The 19,158-nt window shown below is 40.4% G+C and overlaps 1 protein-coding gene across 1 annotated transcript in view; it reads left to right on the forward strand.

Moving 5' to 3' along the window:
* Positions 1-18,278, forward strand: part of MEP1B (meprin A subunit beta) — a 28,643-nt gene extending 10,365 nt beyond the window's left edge. Inside the window, exons 7-15 of the mRNA XM_075086166.1 lie at positions 3,018-3,196; positions 4,681-4,899; positions 8,059-8,211; positions 8,993-9,208; positions 11,654-12,121; positions 13,834-14,016; positions 14,474-14,708; positions 16,967-17,165; positions 18,102-18,278. Coding sequence (XP_074942267.1) covers positions 3,018-3,196; positions 4,681-4,899; positions 8,059-8,211; positions 8,993-9,208; positions 11,654-12,121; positions 13,834-14,016; positions 14,474-14,708; positions 16,967-17,165; positions 18,102-18,119 — 1,870 coding nt within the window. The 3' untranslated portion in view covers positions 18,120-18,278. The remainder of the gene's footprint in view (positions 1-3,017; positions 3,197-4,680; positions 4,900-8,058; positions 8,212-8,992; positions 9,209-11,653; positions 12,122-13,833; positions 14,017-14,473; positions 14,709-16,966; positions 17,166-18,101) is intronic.
* Positions 18,279-19,158: the final 880 nt, after the last annotated feature.

Genomic DNA, 19,158 nt, shown 5'->3' on the forward strand with positions numbered 1-19,158 from the left:
TAGATGAGTCATAGTGATGAAGAAAAGTCACTCTGGTTGGATGACATATCTTTTCCTCACTGCGTGGTGTGCTGTTTGCCCTGCACATGGTGATGCACATGAGCATGCTCTGCCCTGAAATGTTTCTGTCATCTCAACTGACACGTCTGTAAAACAATTAACGCTCAGCAGCACTTTTCAAAATGTTGGAGCTAAATGGTGCGGTCTCCTGAAAATGGCTGTCCAGTTTCAGTGAGCCAGCTTGGGGCTGTACGAAGAAATTATCAGGGCTGACCCTGCATTAACTGCCTTTCATTTCACTCCATTTCTCTCTTCCGATAAAACGGGACAAGATGAAAGGTGGATAAACCAACCCATTTCCACTATGCTGTTCCTAATTCTTTTTTTTGAATCAGCTAGGACTCTGATTTAAACTGCAGACTAAAGCCCTCAGTCCAGAGGGTACAGTGCAGTCAGGAGCACAAAGTTCCTGGCAACACCAGCTGGATTCGTAAAGTTTTATTGCACCAAGAAAAAGCTGATAAATCATCCTTGCCTTTCCGATCTTGGCTTGTGTCTATAAAACAGACAGAGGAAGGTGGGGGAACTTTGTGTCACAAGGATTTATAGTAGGCCATGAAGTCCTCATCTGGCTGATCCTTTTGAATTCAAATGAAGTCAGTCACAAAAGAAGCCAGCTGCCATTTTGTTGTGTTGACTGCCCTGTGTGAAAATACATTTGTAGTCTCTGGTATATACATACACAGTGTCATTAAACCCTGGGCAAAGAGTCCTCTCCCTGTCCACGTTCTTTTTCTACCAATATTTATTGGAAGATAAATTTATCTGCCAAGGCTACTACCTTACCTTTATCTGCCAAGCCTTTGGGTACTGCCTGCATTGTGCTAACAGGTATTTGTTTGTAACACTGAGTAGAGGTACATGTAAGGTTTTCTAGCACACAGCCTTTCACCTCACCCTCTATTCAGGTCTATGCATCTGCAGCAGAGGTTAGACTGTGGATCTATTTAAAGACCTCTTCTTGACTCCACCCTGCGTGCTAAGCAAAATACACAAGGGATGCTTGTGAATTACAGAAATGCAGGAACATCAGACGTAGCAGGTGCCTGCAAAGCTCACAGAACAGTTTGGGAACCTGCAATGGATGTGCTGTTTCTCCCTACTCTTCTCAGGAAGAGCAGGACTTATTCAGCAGGAAAACCAGCATGGTGTGGGAGAGTCCAACTGTTAGCAGATGGGGGGGATCAACCCTGCCTCCAGTATTTCCTCATGGTAAGTCAGGTTTTCATCAGAGCTCTCCTGGGAGGTCACCTCAGCTCTTTGCCACTGTGGCACTCGGCAAAGGGAACCCATGCAGAAGTGGATTGATACAGATCCCAGGCTACCAGCTTGGTGCTGGTAAGTCAAAGTGTCTGTGTGCTGATACTGGCAATCTGTGATATTACCAGAAGTTACTTACTAGCAGGACATTATAAAAATGTGCCTGAAGTAAGAGCTGGCTGTTAGAGAATAGGATGTCTAGGCTGTACCATCACTACTGATTGCATATATCTACTTACAGCCCATCTTCCAAAAACAAGGCTGATGGGATTAGTCAGGTCAGGTACTTCCCTGTTCCTCTAGCCTCTGACTGAGCAACTAGCAATGCAGAAACCATTGAATTGGGGGAGAGCTGGCTCTCATACACTTGGGGAAGCTGGGACTTTCCCCCCATTTTCTTCCCTCCTAAAGACACTGCTAACATGGTGTTCCAGGTGCCCATTGCTCTGGAGTGCCCTGTCCCACTCACCTAATTTTATTCTCAGTGCTGGGCGACACAGGCCAAGCATTTACTCCCTCCACGGCTGCAGGATATTGTAGGCATTTGGCACACTGAAGGCGAGGGGAAGCTTCATCCCCCAGTGTTTGGATGCTAATTTTGCCGAGTGCCCTGGATGTGCCTGTAGCCTGCCATGCTCTGCACAGCAGCTGTGAAGCCAGAGGCCGCTGCTTTGGTAGGAGGTGGCTCCAGAACTGTGATGGACTTTCTTAGACTTTTGTGCAACCAGAAAAAGCTGCATAATCGATATGAGGTGGTGTTCAAGGGAAGCCTGTGAAATCATGGATGCCACATGTGCTCCTTCCCAAGTCTCATGCTGTGATTTTAATGAGTAATCAATAGCCAAGGCCTGTGCTGCTTTGTGGGAAGAAATACTGGGGAATATGTTGCACTAATAAGTTACAGGGTTTGATAGCGCATGGTGTGTTTGTGTTCTTAAATTTCTGGGGTGAGAGGACTGTGAATCCTATGGCATATTTTGCGCCCGATTAATTTTATGGACTTCATTGGGTAAGTGTTGATTTATTTGCTGCATAAAATATCAATTTAAATGTAACTCTCTGTGCTTGCTGGTTTGTGGGCATGGGGTGCCATTTTATTGGCTCATGCAGATAGCTCACTGAATTTTTTTATTCTTTAATAAAAACTTCCAGCACAGCTGTGGTTTTGCTCTTCCTTGTAAGCATGTGTCAGCAGCAAGTGCTCTAGCACAGCAACTCACAGATAGCTCTGCAATGGCAGAGATGAGAATGCTCATGAACCTGGTTTTCCGTACAATAGGGACAGGCTCCAAGCGTCCTTGCAGTCATTTACTGTGGCCCAGCTAAAAAGTGTTAATTTGCAGTAAGTTAATTGCTCTAAGTCATGTGTCCATAGTCTTTGGTGTTTACCAGAGTACTAATGAAATCCTCATCAGTTTTCTTGTGTCACAAATAGCTCAACATTTTTCTGCTAAAGAAAACCCATTAAAAACAATAGAGCCAGAGCGGGGGACTGCTTGTTCATTGAAACAGGGCTAAATGTGAGAGGAAAGGATCCAGTAAGGAACAGATCAATGTAAAAGTGCTCTCTGTAGCAAAATGTAACTTCAGCACTCAAGTTAAAAATATACCTGTTGAACAGAGTGATTCTGGAGTTTGCGTGGCGTGGGGATGGTATGTATCTCACAGAGCCCTCTCTCATTTTATTTCAATGATAGCTGCTGGTCCTCAGTGGGAAACCAACAACAGGGGTTGCAGCAGCTCTCCATTGGCGCCAACTGTGACAAGATCGGGGTGATCCAGCATGAGTTCCTGCACGCCCTGGGATTCTGGCATGAGCAGTCACGGTCCGACCGGGATGACTATGTGTCCATTGTCTGGGACAGGATTAAGCCCGGTCAGTCACTCCCCAGTTTGTCTTTTCAGACTCTGGCATTAGGGGGTTTAGCTGTGGAACGTCCCTTCCAGCCATGCTTTGGTGGCCACGCTATTCTCTCACCTGAACTTAGTTTTCAAAGCCAGCGTATCAATAAATTAAGTATTGGGTGACATCTGTTTGGAACACAAAGCCCTGTTTGTTGTTACTGTGATTATTCCTTGTGCCACAGCTGTTCCCTGAGCCCTAACTAGAGATCAGAGTCCTGTTATGCTACATGTTGTACAGCAGAGCAATAGAAGAGAATAATTTAGTTTGTTTAAATAAATACGCTGAAAGCACTTTTACTCTGGGAGCCCTTAACAAAACAAAAGTAATTGAAAAAAAATCCTGCTTTGAAAAACCTGGTGCAACCAAAGCCAGTAGAAAATCTCCAATGAAAACACCAATCATCCTCTTTCTCCCTGGCCACTACACCCGGTGTGGGCAGCAGAGCTGAGGTGGCAGAGAGTGCAGAGAGGGTGTGCAGAAAGGGGAGAGCCTTTTCAGGGTCCACACCACACGAGCAGTTACTTCGGCAATGCAGCTTGTGAATGTAAGTGTTGGTATATTTGGCACGAGCTTGACAGCCGGCACGGGGTTCCTTGGGACTCCACTTGGTCTCTGCCTCTTCAGCTTCTGTTGTCCCTGTGACTTTCAGACCATTCAGAAAGTTATGTATACAGACTTGATGCTTTCCTAACACAGCTGCACACAGAAGACTGAAAAAACTGAAAAATCTAATGCATTCTTATTTAGTCATGATCAATATTCAGGTGCATATGCAAGTATATATTACAGAAAATGGCTTAGACTCTGTTATTTGATTTCCATTATATTTTGTTGACTCATTAACAACAAGTTGCGCTCTTGTTAGCCATTTGAAACTGCTGCAGCTTTTTTACACTGACCAGAATATAGTTAATGTATTTTGACTCATTTAAAACATTTACAACTTTACCTTCCATTGTGTAGTTAGCAATGCTTTTTTGCTCATACTCCAGAAAATATCTGTAAAGTTAAATTCTGGAAGCTTATCTGATGACAACTGTAACATTTTTATTGTGAGCTAAAATTACCAGAGCAATTAAACATCAGAGAATACAGATTAGAAACAAAGGCATTACAGTCGCAAATTGCATTAATTTGAGTATTGAAACAGTATCTCTACTTTTGTGTATCACAAGCCCATCAAAGTTTACGGGTAGTTTCACAGGGAGAAGATTTCTGGTAACAAAAAGCTTTCCTTCATCCAGCAGAAGTCATCATGTTATGTTCCAGTGGCTGAAAGAGGAAAGTAAATAACTCTAGACCAGAGATGAAATAGTTTTACAGAATAAGTGCAAGTAAACGTCTAAAAAAAAATACTTGGGGATCTGATGGATTCTTTCTCACTTTAAATCTGTACATCAAAACTTGGTCCTCTTGGGCATAAAACAATCTTTCCTTTTATTTTTCCCATTTAGGTAAAGAACATAATTTCGAAAAATATGATGATAAAACATCAGACTTCCTGAATGTTCCCTATGACTATACGTCTGTGATGCACTACAGTAAAAATGCATTCAGGAACGGAACTGAACCCACCATTGTCACTAACATACCAGAGTTCATGGATGTCATAGGACAGCGAATGGATTTCAGTGATTATGATCTCCAGAAACTGAACCAGCTGTACAAGTGCTGTAAGCTTCTCTGTTTCTTTTAAATTTTTCACTTCTGGTTTTTGGAAGAAATGAAGGTGATGTATACATACTGGACTCATCCAGGCACAAGTGAGAGAGTTGCTAACATATTTGGAGAAGTGAACTGTGTTAAAAACACCAGAAATGATGGTACAGCTAGAAATAACATGGCCCTCCTGCAGATGCACTGCTCTACAGCAGAGTTCTCTGTGCCATTTTATCTGACCTTTAGTTAAAAACCAGCTTCACTCAGCAGCTGATTTTTGTTCATCCCTTGGGTGGCTGTTTAAAATGTGTGCTTCTGCATAAGGCTTTTTGCTTTTCCCTCCATTATTCTGCAGCTGTTGCTCGGACACTGTACAAAGATGATTATCTTTGCTGTGGCTGTCGTACCTACTCTGCTCTCACGCAACCTGTGAGACAGAGTGCGTGTTCATGCAAATAGGGTACAGATGCTGTTATGAAGAAAATGCAAGCTTTTAAAAGTTTTTCTTTTAGTTTCAAACCCAGTCTCTTACAAAAGTGGTCAAAAGAGTTACTTTGCTCATGTGGGATTTATTTTAGAAAGTTGAGTGAAAGTGAGAGACAGAGAAATATAGATAATTCTATTGCCAAACTGGAATATAATTCTGTAATTGTGACTGCATCAAATGCGCACAGGTGAAAACTTCTACTTCACTGCCTCAATACATCAAGTAGTGAGTATTGGTTTACAATTATATTTTAAGCCTCATTCTACAGATACCTTAAATAATTATCAAACTCTTTTATTAAAACAGTGCACTTTTGAGCATACAATTCTGATTAAAATATTTCTGTTCATGTAGGTCTAAACTGAACACACTTACATGCAGCCTTAGCTTCCAGCACTTGGCACACAGTCAGTACTTCTTACAGAAGTGCTTACAGCAAAGGACGTCTTTAGCAGTGGATGGGGTCCTTCTTCCTCTCCATTTATCTTATATACTTTCCATCATTCTCATGAATTACATAAATACTTCATGACATTTTCATTTTATTCTTAACTCACAGGCATATTCCCCAAGTGAAAATAAGCCCCAGTGATGCGGATATCAGTGACAAAACTGCCACCACCCTTAGTGCAATCAGGGTCTGCCCTGCTCCCCAGTCTGTCCCTTGGCTTCATAGAGTGCGCACGATATTCACAGAGCTGTAAGCGGTCTTCAGGTCACCCACCATTTGCCGAAGTGGCCCCTGTGCCAGGGAGGACTGGTGATTCTCAGGTCCCAGCCCTCGCCCACCCAGCTGCTAGACTGATACTTTCAGGTTAGGGGGAAGACTGAGAACACCAAACATGGTGGCAGATATCTTCCAGAGGAATCAAAAGATTACCTCTGTTGCTGAACATGATTTAAGGAACAGCTTAAATTGAATTTCTGCTAAAGGCCTGTGTGGTCAGGAAATTGCATTAAAAATGGGAAAGTTAGTTCTTAAACTGAAAATAAAAACCCACAGCATAAGAAATCCTGACTGGTACTTTAGTGCTGTTCTGATTTCTTCTTCAGGACTCTCTTTCAGACCATATGATAACAGTAGATTTTAGTCTGCTTTCCCCTTCCAGAATATTACTTAACACAACTGACCATGAGGTTTCCCTCAGCCACTGGAAGTTAGCACTCATCACTCAACCCCTTGTGTATTTTCTTCCAAGTCCAGCCTTTCACTACATACCAAAAAAGCATTTGGCTTTTGGTGCGGATGGAGTTCAAAACCTGCCTCAAGCAGTGTCCCTTTCTCCTAGTTCATTAATTAATTTAAGAAATACATTGTAAACTATTGGGTCTTGCTTTTCTCTCTTCCTGTTGTTCAGGTCACCACTCCACGCCAGCTGGCACTTTCTAATTAAGGTAGTTAGGCTACTGTTTTTCTGTTTGGGCAAAGTGAGTTCATATTTTGTTTTGTATTTTGATTTCAAAGAGTGTTTTCATCTAATAATTTAATAATTCTCCATTTTAGCTTACCTTCCTGCTGACACCCTAGCTGTTGGATTTTTTTTTTTTTTCTCCAGCACTCGATATATAACATTTACTGTGAAAATCTTTTCTTGGTTTCACAACATCATACCAATACCGTAACTTAAAAGGTATCAGTCATGCAACAATTCTGATAGCCTTTCAACCTCTAGAGGATTTTTAGCTTTCTATGAGGACAGAATGAAGTATTTCAGCAGTACAACAGATTTGGCAGCAGTTCATACTTAAGTGCTTCCCTGAGCTATGGCCTAAGTGAAGCATTTGGTGTGCCACTGAAGTTGATTTTTGCAATACTCAAGGCCCTTTTTGTGGTGCAATGAAACCTTTAAACCTGCCACAATATTTTATACATAGTTGAAAAGCAGTAATCATGTGGCATTTTAGTAACTTAGTTGTTTTCAAATCATGGCTGGAGTTACACAGAACTCAGGCGTGGGACAGTGAGAAACAAATTTAAGAATAAGGATAAACTTGGACTGTGTCTCCCCTAACCCATCCAGGTTTTGCTTTAGACAAAGAAACCATTTCATACAGTGTTTTCTCTTTCCTTTTCAACTGCACAGTCTTCCTTCACTTAATTTTTCACTTGTTGTGTGCAAGACATCTTAAAATTTGTATGAGATGAGATATCCTTTGGCCCCAAATGTACCTTTGCCAAATGTTTCTTCAATTCAGCATTTTGAAAATCAAGGTTCGCCCACTGCAGTGAAATAACTTCTGCGCTACTATATTTGAAAACAAGCACTCCACCTGTTAAATTAGTGAACCTTGGTCAAAATCCGTGGCTGTCTGTCAACTGGCTGAGAGAAAGCAGAGGAATGAATGGGAAGCCCTCAGTCCTTTTGGCTGTGTGGTGGGTCCGGGCTGGTATTAGTGTTGCTTGTATAAATAAAAGATGTGATAATTAACTGGCACCCTCCTGTGCTTGCTAAGTGCCAGAGTGGTCCTGACAACATCTTATTAATTGCAGTGTTAATCACCAAATGCTTTGAGTTCCTGAAGATTGTACCTCTGAATGTTGATGGTGTTTGAAGCCACTGATTATTTTGTGTTTGCACTTCTTAGTCTTTCTCTGCTCTTGGCTTTGGACATTGAGAATTAAAATGTACACTGTGTAACAGACATTCACAACTTTTTTTTTTCTTTTTTTTTTTTAATGCCATAGCCTCCTCCCTAAGTTTCATGGACACATGCAGTTTTGAACTTGAAAATATATGTGGCATGATTCAAAGTTCAGATGATAACAGCGATTGGCAGCGTTTGACTCATGTTCCTGCGGGGCCAAATACTGATCACACTAATATGGGAGAATGCAAAGGTATGAGAAAAGACTACTCTTATCTCTCTGGGAAATATTTTCTTCATAACACACATGCAGAAGCACGTGAGTTGACTTTGATCTTGGTTTTGTTCTCTGTTTATTTGTTGACAAATTACAGTTTATTTTTTAACTAAGCAACAGAAATCTACATACTCAGGGGCGCCATGTGGTAAGTTCCATTTTCTGCTTATTTGACAAGGTTGAATGTTCTTATCTTTTCTGATCAGTTTTCTAGTCTTAGTGTGACATCCTGACATGAGAACTACATAACATGTTCTATCCTATGGTACAGGCACACCGGAAGGACTGCTGCTTTTCTGAATAATTGCTCAATAATTCTTTCAAGAAGATTGGGATTTAGAAATTATGTATATTACCAGGACTCAGGTGAACAATTAATTGAGAATATAGCCAGTTGTTTCTGAACCTGTCAGAGAAAATTTCATGAGTTCGGGAGCTTAAACCAGTCCCACAGAGGCAGAGTCAGCTGTGAATTACTGGCACTGGATAAAGGGTAAAAGCCCATGCTTTTGAGTACAAATTGCTAGAGACAGCCAAATGAGGAAAAAAGTTGCAAGGAGAACAGTTCTGCCTCTGAGGAATGTTAACAGGTAACAGTCCACAGTTCAGACATGTGAACATTTGTACAGGATCTACCTTACCCTGACTTGACCATGTCTTCTAACGTTATTACAATACACTGTTAAGAATACCAGTACACCATGAATATTTTGTTTTCTCTCTCCTCTACCATCCATTTCTCGTTGACTTTTGACAGATTCTGGCTACTTCATGCATTTCAACACCAGCACTGGAGCAGAGGGAAGCACAGCTATCCTGGAGAGCCGATTTCTGTATCCCAAAAGGGGTTTTCAGTGCTTACAATTTTATTTCTATAACAGTGGTCATGAAAGCGACCGACTGTATGTCTTGGTCAGGGAGTATACTTCAGCCCATCCGAATGGTACTTTGAGACTCATTGAAGAGATAAAAGGTATGGAATAAAACTGCATTTTCCTTTAATCTGTACTTGACATCCTTTTCAAAGTACTGGGGGAAAATATTGTAGCAAAATGACTCATCTAGCATCATTCTTTGGCTTCTTCTCTAACTATGTAATTGATTCTCTGCTGGTGAAATTATACTTGATGGATCCTCAGTCAGCCATTTTCCTATAATACAATCGATTACCACAAATTACAAACTCCTGCATTATCAAGATAGTTTTCTCACCAAAATAGCTAAAATTCCATGAGCAGTCATTTTAACTGTTCTAGAATTGCTGGTATCAATAGCAACAGATGAATCTGGTCATTAGAGTAAATTACAACAAGTAAGAAAGTGAAAATAAAGAAATGGAAAATATATGTGCCCGGCACACCTAACATACCAGTTTAAAGAAGATAAATAAAATTTAACTTACTTTTTAAACCAGGTTTGAAATTACTTAATTGAAATAGATGGGCAGCAGATCATGATTTGAGTTGTAGTTTGAAGAAAATTAAGTTCTTGTGGTTTTAGAAGCCTTTGGCCTACAGAATAAGCAACTGAGGTCAGTTAATGGACAAGACCTCTTTAAGCTAGAATTGCCAAAGTCACCTTATGTTTAAATTACTTTCTTAAACATTTAACTATTACTTGGTCTCCATTACAGCTACAACTAGTTCAATCTTCTGGTTACATAAGGGACTGAGCAAGTTCTTTTACAAAATGGGTATCAAGTCCGCTTCTGCCTCTTTTTGTCCCTTAAAGCTCAGCTACTGCTCATGCCTGTTTCTTTTTTCTTTTTCCACTCTCTTCATCACCCTGATGCTTTCATCATTCCCGTGTGCCAGCAGGAATCATATAAGTGAATATAAGTGTCAGGGCTGCTGAGGCAGATGTAAATTTCAGATTAGTCTGAGCCTTCCAAGCTCTTTCAAACCCTACTTTGAAGCCAAGATTAATTTCTCCACACTTCAGCCTTCTTCACAAATACTCTTTCATGTGTATTAGGCCCCATCTCCCATTCCCTCTTTCTCATGTCTATGATTTCCTTTTAAGTCTCTGATCTGGTGTGTGTGTCCAAATGGGCACCCTACGTTGACAATCTCTGGTAAAACTTTCAGAAATGGTTTAAGATCATTTCTCCCCCAAGCTGTCTCACCTTTCTCACCTGAGAAGTTACCCTCACCAACACAGATTCAACAGACTGGAAGAAGCACCAACACCACAGCCCTTTCCAGCCATGATCTGGCATCCTGGCTGAGTTGTTCATGGGTTTGCACTGAACCACCACACTCGAGAGGCTGAGGGAAAAGCCGTTATCTGCTGGTTGGCAGCTGCTGTGACTGCCTTCAGCCAGGAGGAGGGGTGGCTGTGGAAATGGGACATTTTATAGCACAGTAGCTGGTCTGCTCATTGAACATGAGTAAGAAAGTCCAGTCTTGCATGTAACCTGTGCAGTTCAAAAAAACTATGGTTAATGCAGAAGGCACTGTATTGGAAAATAATGGGGTGCTTCTGTTTGTGTTTCTGGGTTTATTTTTTTCCTCCTAATTGTAATGGTAATGAAAAATGGCAAGAAATTAAGGCTCATATCTGAGATCCATCGTGTTGTGTTTCGAATTGTCAGGAAAGCGAAGCGTGAGTTCTGTACCTGGGGTTAGGATTGCCTATTCTGCAAATGCAGCTGAAAGGCTGACCTGTGCAGGTGAACATAAACCAGACAGCAAAAGAAACTGTTTTGCTGTACATTCTATTAGCAAAGGGTGTCCTACCTTATAAGGCCCCTGTGCAGAGGTCTTTGCTTTGGTGTTCAGTGCTCTTGGAGTCAAGTGGAATTTGCTAGTGCAGGCACTTTTGGATGCAACATCAGACTTGCGGTGAGGTTTTATCACATGAAGCAGGTTTTGCAAATGACTGGCTTTAATTTGAACTTAATACCATTAATCATTTGATGGGTGAATAGTGCTTCTGCATAGGCAAACTTCCAACAAGCCATTTAAATATACAGAAATGATTGAATGAACAGATTTTGTAGTTCTAGGCTCCCAGAATCCTCTGTAGCATTTTTTATTGAAGCATATGTTGTTATTCAGTTATTTGAATAGAATTTGCTCTGAATTTTTTTTCTTTTTAATAATACAGGTGACAGCCATCTTTGTGCATTTAATTATCACAACATTTATACTAATTTAATGCCATGTTCTTTAAAAATATAAAAGAAAAAGCAGTCTTAAAACCCATTAACACTGTTTTCACTCAAATTAAAGAGCTGCTATGCATAATAAATGTGCTGGAAAACTGCTTGCACTGAAAACATCTACAGAAGAAATATTCCATCATGTCAGTGCCGGTGGAACTGAATGATTCTTACATAGCATTGGTATAGGGTCTGTAGACCTGCACAGTGTTTGACTGTACGCCTTACTCAGAAATCGCTAACCTTGTTTTCCAGGTTCTCCTGCGACTTACTGGCAGCTCCATCATGTTTCTTTGAATGTCACAAGCAAATTCCGGGTTGTGTTTCAAGGCACGAGAGGAAATAGCTTATCAAATGGAGGCCTCTCTATTGATGACATCAATTTGTCAGAAACTCAGTGTCCCCACCACGTCTGGCATATCAGAAATTTCACACATCTCCTCAACACAAATCAAGCAGGGACAGCAGGACTAGTATACAGTCCACGTTTTTACTCTAGTACAGGATATGCTTTTCAGGTCAGCTTGCAAGTAAATGGTACCACTGATAACCAATTTGATTTAGGAGTGAACTTCTACTTGATTTCTGGAGCAAATGATGATCAGTTGCAATGGCCCTGTGCATGGCAACAAGCTACCATAACTCTGCTTGACCAGCACCCTGATATTCGTCAAAGGATGTCAAACCAAAGAAGTATTACAACTGACCCTCTGAAATTATCAGGTTAGTTAAAATCAGATGTGCTTTCCAGTATGTTTAAACACAGCCAAAAGATAATGAGTCAAATTTTCTCTTTGTGTAAATTAGTGCAGGTTTTTTAGCTTCTGGAATGTTTCATTTGTTTGCAGCAACAATATAATTGATCCACAGAGAGGAAAGAATTGAACATACAAGTAGCTGAGACCCTGGATTTCAAAGTTGATTTGCATACGAAATAGGTGGATGATCCACCCCTAAGATTTCTCTCATATGCTCTGTGAAGATGCATTTATATCTGCTTTAATGAGGATGGAAGTTTTCCAGAAGGCTTGAAAAGAAAAATACTTAATTAACAATACACACAGTTCACACCAGATAAAAATGCAGGTATTAGACAAATTCCCTCCCTCCTTGTAAAAGGTACAGTGGTGTCAGAACAAACCTCCAGCTGGACAAAGTCCTGATTCATATTACATAATCTGTACTCGTTCAAGGTATGAGAAGATACGGAGCAATTGTCCGCAATAACTTGGAAAGGAGGCAGATGAGGTAAAGATGTAACTCTGAGAAATTGTAGGAATCTCTATAAAGAGAGCTATTAAAAAAAACCCTCATATTCATCATTGGATAAAGATTGGATTTAAGCCAAAATAACTTTCTGCATTGATTTAAGAGTTTTGCCAAGAGAAACCACCTCCACCACTGAATTAGTTTCCTGGGCTTTCAGACCACAATATTAGTCAAGGAAGGAAGGCACAAAAATGTCTAATTATTTTAAAAAAATTATGATTTATATGAATTTTTCTATGAAACTGTCTCTATGTGAAAACAATGAAGATAATCTAGAAAGACTAAATGTCCTCCCCTGTAAATAAAAGACTCATCACACCAGGTCCTCCATGGATGGTTGACACTTTCCCTGTGCTCTCTACTATTATGACCACAGTGCTCAGCCCTTTTCCTTTCCTGACCCTGTGGACATGCAGTCTGCGCTCTGCTCCTCCTCCCTTGTTTATTCATATATTGCCAGTAGCCCCAGATTCCAAAGAGAAGCCTTGTGATTCCCATCCTTTTTCTAACCAGCAGAGGTGTTGGAGCAGGCAGTTTCTTCTCCTTCTGTCAGATACCTTCATAGGTAATCAGGCTCAGCTTTGAGATCTACAACAGGGTTTGATGGAGGGGACATCAGTGGCCTGTGACTGTTCAGGTTGTTCACATACCCTCTGCCCTACATCCACATGAAAAGATGCTCTTTTTTGGGAAGCACTGAATTAATTCATTTTACAGATGATTCATGTGCTACTCATCTTCTTGCCCAGTACACTTTAGAAGAACTAAAAAGAAAATGCAACAGGTTTTCAACTAGCTCTCCAGCAACTTCGTCTTCAGCAGGCTCTTTTCTCAATACCTCAGGCTGAACCAAGGCATTGAGAATCTCCATTGTCTTGTGCATCTCATCAGTGTGGAATCTCAGGCAAAAATATCTGCAAATATTGTAGGCAGGTTCAGCATTGCTCCTACTCCTTGAGTTTCAGGTAATATATTGTCTTCTCCATATTCGTGATATCCATGAGCAACTAACCAGAAGCAGGCAAAGTAGGATGCAGTCTGTCTTGGTTGTTGAGGGAGGCCTCAGTACTACTTTGCAAAAGAGATTATCTGAGGAGGAAGGGACCCTATTGGAAAAGAAATCCAGAGTGGTCCCACACTGACATTCAGTTAATTTTTTTTTCCAGATTCCTCATCAACTTATTTTTGGGATAGGCCAGATAAAGTGGGATCCATAGCATCTTTTCCCAATGGGACTACATTCATGAGAGGTCCAGGGTATGGAATTAGGACATTCTTAACTCATCAAGGACTTAGAAGCCGCAGCTTTATTAAAGACGGCGGTGTTTATATTCTTTTAACAATGGAAGGTATGTAAACATAACTGACATTCTTTACAGCACAGTAAACACGGAGTGTTACATATCTACTAAGTCACTAGTGCTGTAGATAAAAATATGCATGATGTACTTTGCAAATGAGTAGCTTTGGAACTACGCATGCATCTAAACTCAAATCATACGTTTGGATAAATTTGTGGATAGGTGTATGCACTGTATAATTCCTTTATCTCATGTGAAAGTGTACAAAGCAATGCTAGTCCTGTGCAAATTATTTTGAATAGAATACTTTGAATAAAATTGCCTGTTTCTGAAAAAATCTAAAGGACATTTCCAAAGTACATCATGCTCCTGAAAGGTAAAAAAGACTACTTATCCGTTATACCTCCGAACAGGCTCTCTGCTCTTTATTATTAGAACTTATCATTAGGATAAGAGCAAAAATAACATCAAGTAAAGACTTATTTCTTGTGTTTTTATCCTGCAGATATATCACATCTACTATCAACTCTGCCAAGTGTTTCACCCACCCTTGTTACACATACGACCAGTGCCAGTACCATCAAACCTACCTCTAACACCACTGCCACCACAACGCCCATCACAACGGCCTCTGTCACCCTGACCGAAAAGCCAGAGATGGACGTTCCCAATTTCTGCCCAGAAAACCCTTGTGAAAACGGTGGTGTCTGTGTCATTGTAGATAGAGAACCAGTGTGCAGGTAACTGCCTTTATTCACTCTCAAATGCAATTTTAGGGTGAGTAATGAAAGTTTCTAGTTGAATAGATCTTTGTTCCTAATGAAAGGAAAGACAGACTGTAGCTGATTAAGGCAAATATTTCCAACTGCTACCGTGAGACTAAAGTTATGACAAGTTTGGGCAACAAAGCTCCTAACCTCAGCATTTTGACCATTTTGAAGTACTTTGCTTGACTTCCCCGTAAATTATATTTTAAATGTATTTATTGTTTTCAGTAATGTATTAGTCAAATGTTATAAAATGGACCGTGCGAAGTCCCTATAGCAAAATTTGTAAGAGTTAAATATAAATGCAGTTAATACAAAATAGCATTTATATCAGTAGAAAAGATGTTTAATACTTTGCAGACACGAAGCAGCATAGACATTATTTTACAACTTGATTCATAAATATTGTGTAGTGTAAATTATGACCATGAATTACCAAAGTGTTGTTGTTTGCCCTTGAAGCCAGGGATGAAGGCTGAGGACTAAAAAGGTTGTTTGCCCTGCAAGAAAATTAATATGAACTTCTATTTAATTCTCTGTGCATACATTTATGTAGCCCACCTGGCTGATCAGCATTGTTCCAGCTCTCAAACAAGCTCTAGGGCTGGAGGTAGTAACCTTACGTGATGCTGTGCCAGGGCAGGTAGATTTGGGGAGTGCTGTGAGGCAAACATCTAAAGGCCAAGAGCAACAAGAGTCAGGATGACTCATGAAGTGTCATATCTCCCCATTTAGAAACCTTTTAAAAAATGATTCATGTGCAACCTATCAGAAGCAGGTCACAAATATGAGTAAATGTCAAGAAGCTGTTCCAAAAAGACAAAAAAAAAAGAGTTATGCTGAATGTTATGCTTGATTTTGAAATTATGGAAAGAAAACTTTTATTCTGTGACATCTCTGGACTCTTTGAAGCTTTAGTGCCTATGTGACCTACTTTCTGTCCTAGAGAAGTGTGTGACCAGCAGTCAGTTTCCACTCTGATTTTCTACTGGGAAATGAGGGCAGATGTGACACAAAACTCTCTTTAAGCCAGATCACATGAAGTCCGCCAACAGTCAGTATCCTTGGGATCATTGGGACCCTCATATGCTCACTATAAAATGTTTCGGAGCTGATCGTGATGCTGGATAAGGTGAAGGAATCAAGTCCTGGAGGTTGTTTTTAGTCCTAAAACCAGATGACTGCTAGGAAGATAATTTCTTTTCTTGCCTTCTTCTTGGGGGAGGGCAGAGGCAGCTTATACAAGTTCTTTAAATTTGAAAATAAGCCTCTTCTGGCAATGAGAAGGTCTGATGAGAAGGTACCATATCTACTAGTGGAGAAATACTGAGCAGGAAAAGGGGAATATAGTGGGAACATCTTCAGCAAGCTCAGTCCTAGAACTGGGGAATTCCTGCACCTAAGCTTTGGTTCAGCTGCTGTCTGGTCAGAGATGCCTTGAGAGTCTGTCCTATCGTCTCCACCCTGTTTATCTCACAAGTTCAAATTGCTGCATAAGGTGACCTTAGAATTAAAAAAGCAAGGAACGTGTGAGGAAACAGGTGAATTAAGTTTTCTGGAGGGTGGTAAATGTGGCTTAATTGGATAAAAATACCAGTGTAAAGCTTCTGGGCCACTTGCCCTAGGAGCTTATTCAGCTCTTTCTTATAAAGCCTTTTTAAAATTGACTGAAGAAGGTAGAAGGGCTTTGTGTAAAAGCTGAGCATGACAAAAGGCAGAGCTGCATCAGGATATGAGGGTAACTAGGAATAGTGGAAGCAAATACTACGTGTCAGTGGTCCTAGTGACAGGTATCAGTTTCTGGAGCAGGAAGTGAGTTTTCTATTAATAGAAGTGCTATAAACCTCAAGGAAAAGGAACAGATAACTGAACTGAGTGATCCAGTTATCTGTTGGTAGGAAAAGACAATCATACTGTAGCAGCAGCTCTGTAGATCAGCTGCAGCCAAACGTTAAGGAGTCAAAAGGATCACAATAGTGCTTGGGTTTTCTGGTAAAGGCTATCTCTGAAGACATGGCCTGTAAAACAGCAGGAAGCTGAAAGGAGCACATCCAGATCTGTAAGGACAGTAGGCCACTCAAGATATCTTTAAAATAGAAGAACATTTTAAGATAACTTTGTTATGCTTTGGGACATGAGACAGTGCATCAGAGATGCTGGTTTTTTTTTAAGTAGCCCTTTTCATGCCTTTAATCTTTAAGTGATACCACGTTTGTTCTTTTACTTTCTAGATGTCCAGCAGATGTTGACTGGTGGTACATGGGAGAAAAGTGTGAAAGGAAAGGTTCAACTCGAGAAAATATTATAATAGCTGTTTCTTCAACCATAACTGTATTTGTTGTAATGCTCATTGTCACCATCACAACTGCAGTATGCCTTAAAAAGAAATACAGCCAAAGAAGGGAAAATGGTGAGAACTTCACTCTAGAAGTAAGTGTTTTGTCTTTTTCAACAATGATATACCTATTTTTTCTAAAAATAAACAAATCCAGTAAAAGTAAATTGGAGGATGTCACATTTTTGAAGTATGAAGACTCCAGCTTAGGTATTAAAAGCTCCGTTAAGTCCTACTAATTTATCAAACACCAAAAAGTCACTTCATTCAAAAGCTATTCTCCTCCTCCACCCCCACCACTCTTACTGCCTTGATAGCAGCCTACATTGAGTGGGAGAGTGTGAACTAAGGGGCTCATTTTCACTTTGTAACTAAACCATGTCTTCCACTTAGTGGACTTGTATGTCATCTATTACTGCATTTTCTACTAAATATCTCTCCTTAAAACACCATGGTGCTAAAAAACACAACCCAAAATGTCAAAACAAAAAGCAAATCTAAAAACAGTTTCCCTATTCGATGGCCATTTTTTATACAAGGAACAAAGTAGCCGTGGAAATCATGACTTAAGGACAATTAAAAGAAGACAGCAGGTTAAAACTATCTGAATTCCTGGAACAGAAAAGACATGTAGTGAATAGCAGAAACATTTGGCCAGGTTTTGATAGGAAGTTTCATACAGTCCCAAGTATCTGGACTCTTAGTTTAAACAGAGATTTAGTCTTGGAAGTAGTAAGAATGACATAGCTTGGAGGGACTCACAAGGCACAGGAAAAAATTTGTAAGCAAACTGAAGAGGAATGGCCTTCTAAAGAGCAGAATTCCATTTTTAATTTTGTCCTAATATTCTTTATGTGATGTCCTGTTGAGGTGCGGTACCTCTGTGCAGTGCCAGATACTTGACACTGTTAGTTTATGACCCTCCAAGAAAATATTTTCGTTTCTTTGTAAGTAATGCTCTTACATTATACAAATATTTCCCTTCCCTACACCCTTTTGAGATGTGGGTTTGATTTTTTCCCCCCATTTAGAATAAAACATCCTTCTGAAGATAATGCACACAAGCATCAAAGACACAAGATGAGCATCACTGGAAAACCACAACTGCATCATCATTCTTTCTGTAACTTTTATCTCAACCATCATGGTAAAGGTTTGTAAAGTCTGGAAAATAATAAATCATCTGGACAAAATACTGTGCTAAAGTCAGTAAAATGTGTGACTGTTGTGAATTGCCTTGCAATGGAGAAAGATGGAAGCATGTTGTGTGACATGCCTGCCCTGTCCTTTAAGTCTACCCGAAAATAAAGAAAACATGTCAAACTGCATCCCAGCTTTCAATCAACACAGTGAAGTCTCGGTTTGCTATCTTATCATGATACAGATGTCTATAATAAAAGGGAGCTGGACCCTGTAATCACAGGGTACCCAGTAGTTGAGTCCTGCAAGAGCCGTCAGTCAGTAGTGTGAGGGGATGTGAAGTGTGGGAGCGTCTGGTTCATTAAATTGTTTGCTTGTGATCTACTCACTATAAAAGAAACAACAAGTAACGAGGAAAGTGCTAAATTAACCACACAGACACACAAACGTTAATGAGGAAGTCACAACAGAGACAATAATGAGGACCCAGAATGCTTCAGCTGATTGATGGTCCATTAAAGAACCTATTCAGGCAGAGCTTTCAAGAATGTCAACCTGAAACAATAATTTTTAACTGCTAGGAAGGGGTAAACATTAACATGAGTATTATGGGATACTTGACACTGATTGGGATATGGCTTGCAGATTTATGTAGAAATGCCTATGGGAAGGTTAAGGGGAAGGGCCAAAGGATTGAAATAAAAGGGGAAGGATCACAGTGGGTCAGAGAAGAATCAGTGTGGGAAAATGGTGCCAGCAACTCTAGAGACTGGCCTGCAAAAGAGATCTGTGTGCCAATGACCAGAGGAGACCACAGGTCTCAGGGCTTGTGGGCCTACCTACTAGCACGTGGAGGGCCTGAAGTTAAGAGACTGTGCGCTGAAAACCGGAGGGACTGTGGGCCATAGGGCTTGTAGGTCTAAGCCCCAGCAACTGGAGTGACTGGTG

The sequence above is a fragment of the Phalacrocorax aristotelis genome, chromosome 2 (assembly GCF_949628215.1).
Source record: "Phalacrocorax aristotelis chromosome 2, bGulAri2.1, whole genome shotgun sequence".
NCBI lineage: Eukaryota > Metazoa > Chordata > Aves > Suliformes > Phalacrocoracidae > Phalacrocorax > Phalacrocorax aristotelis.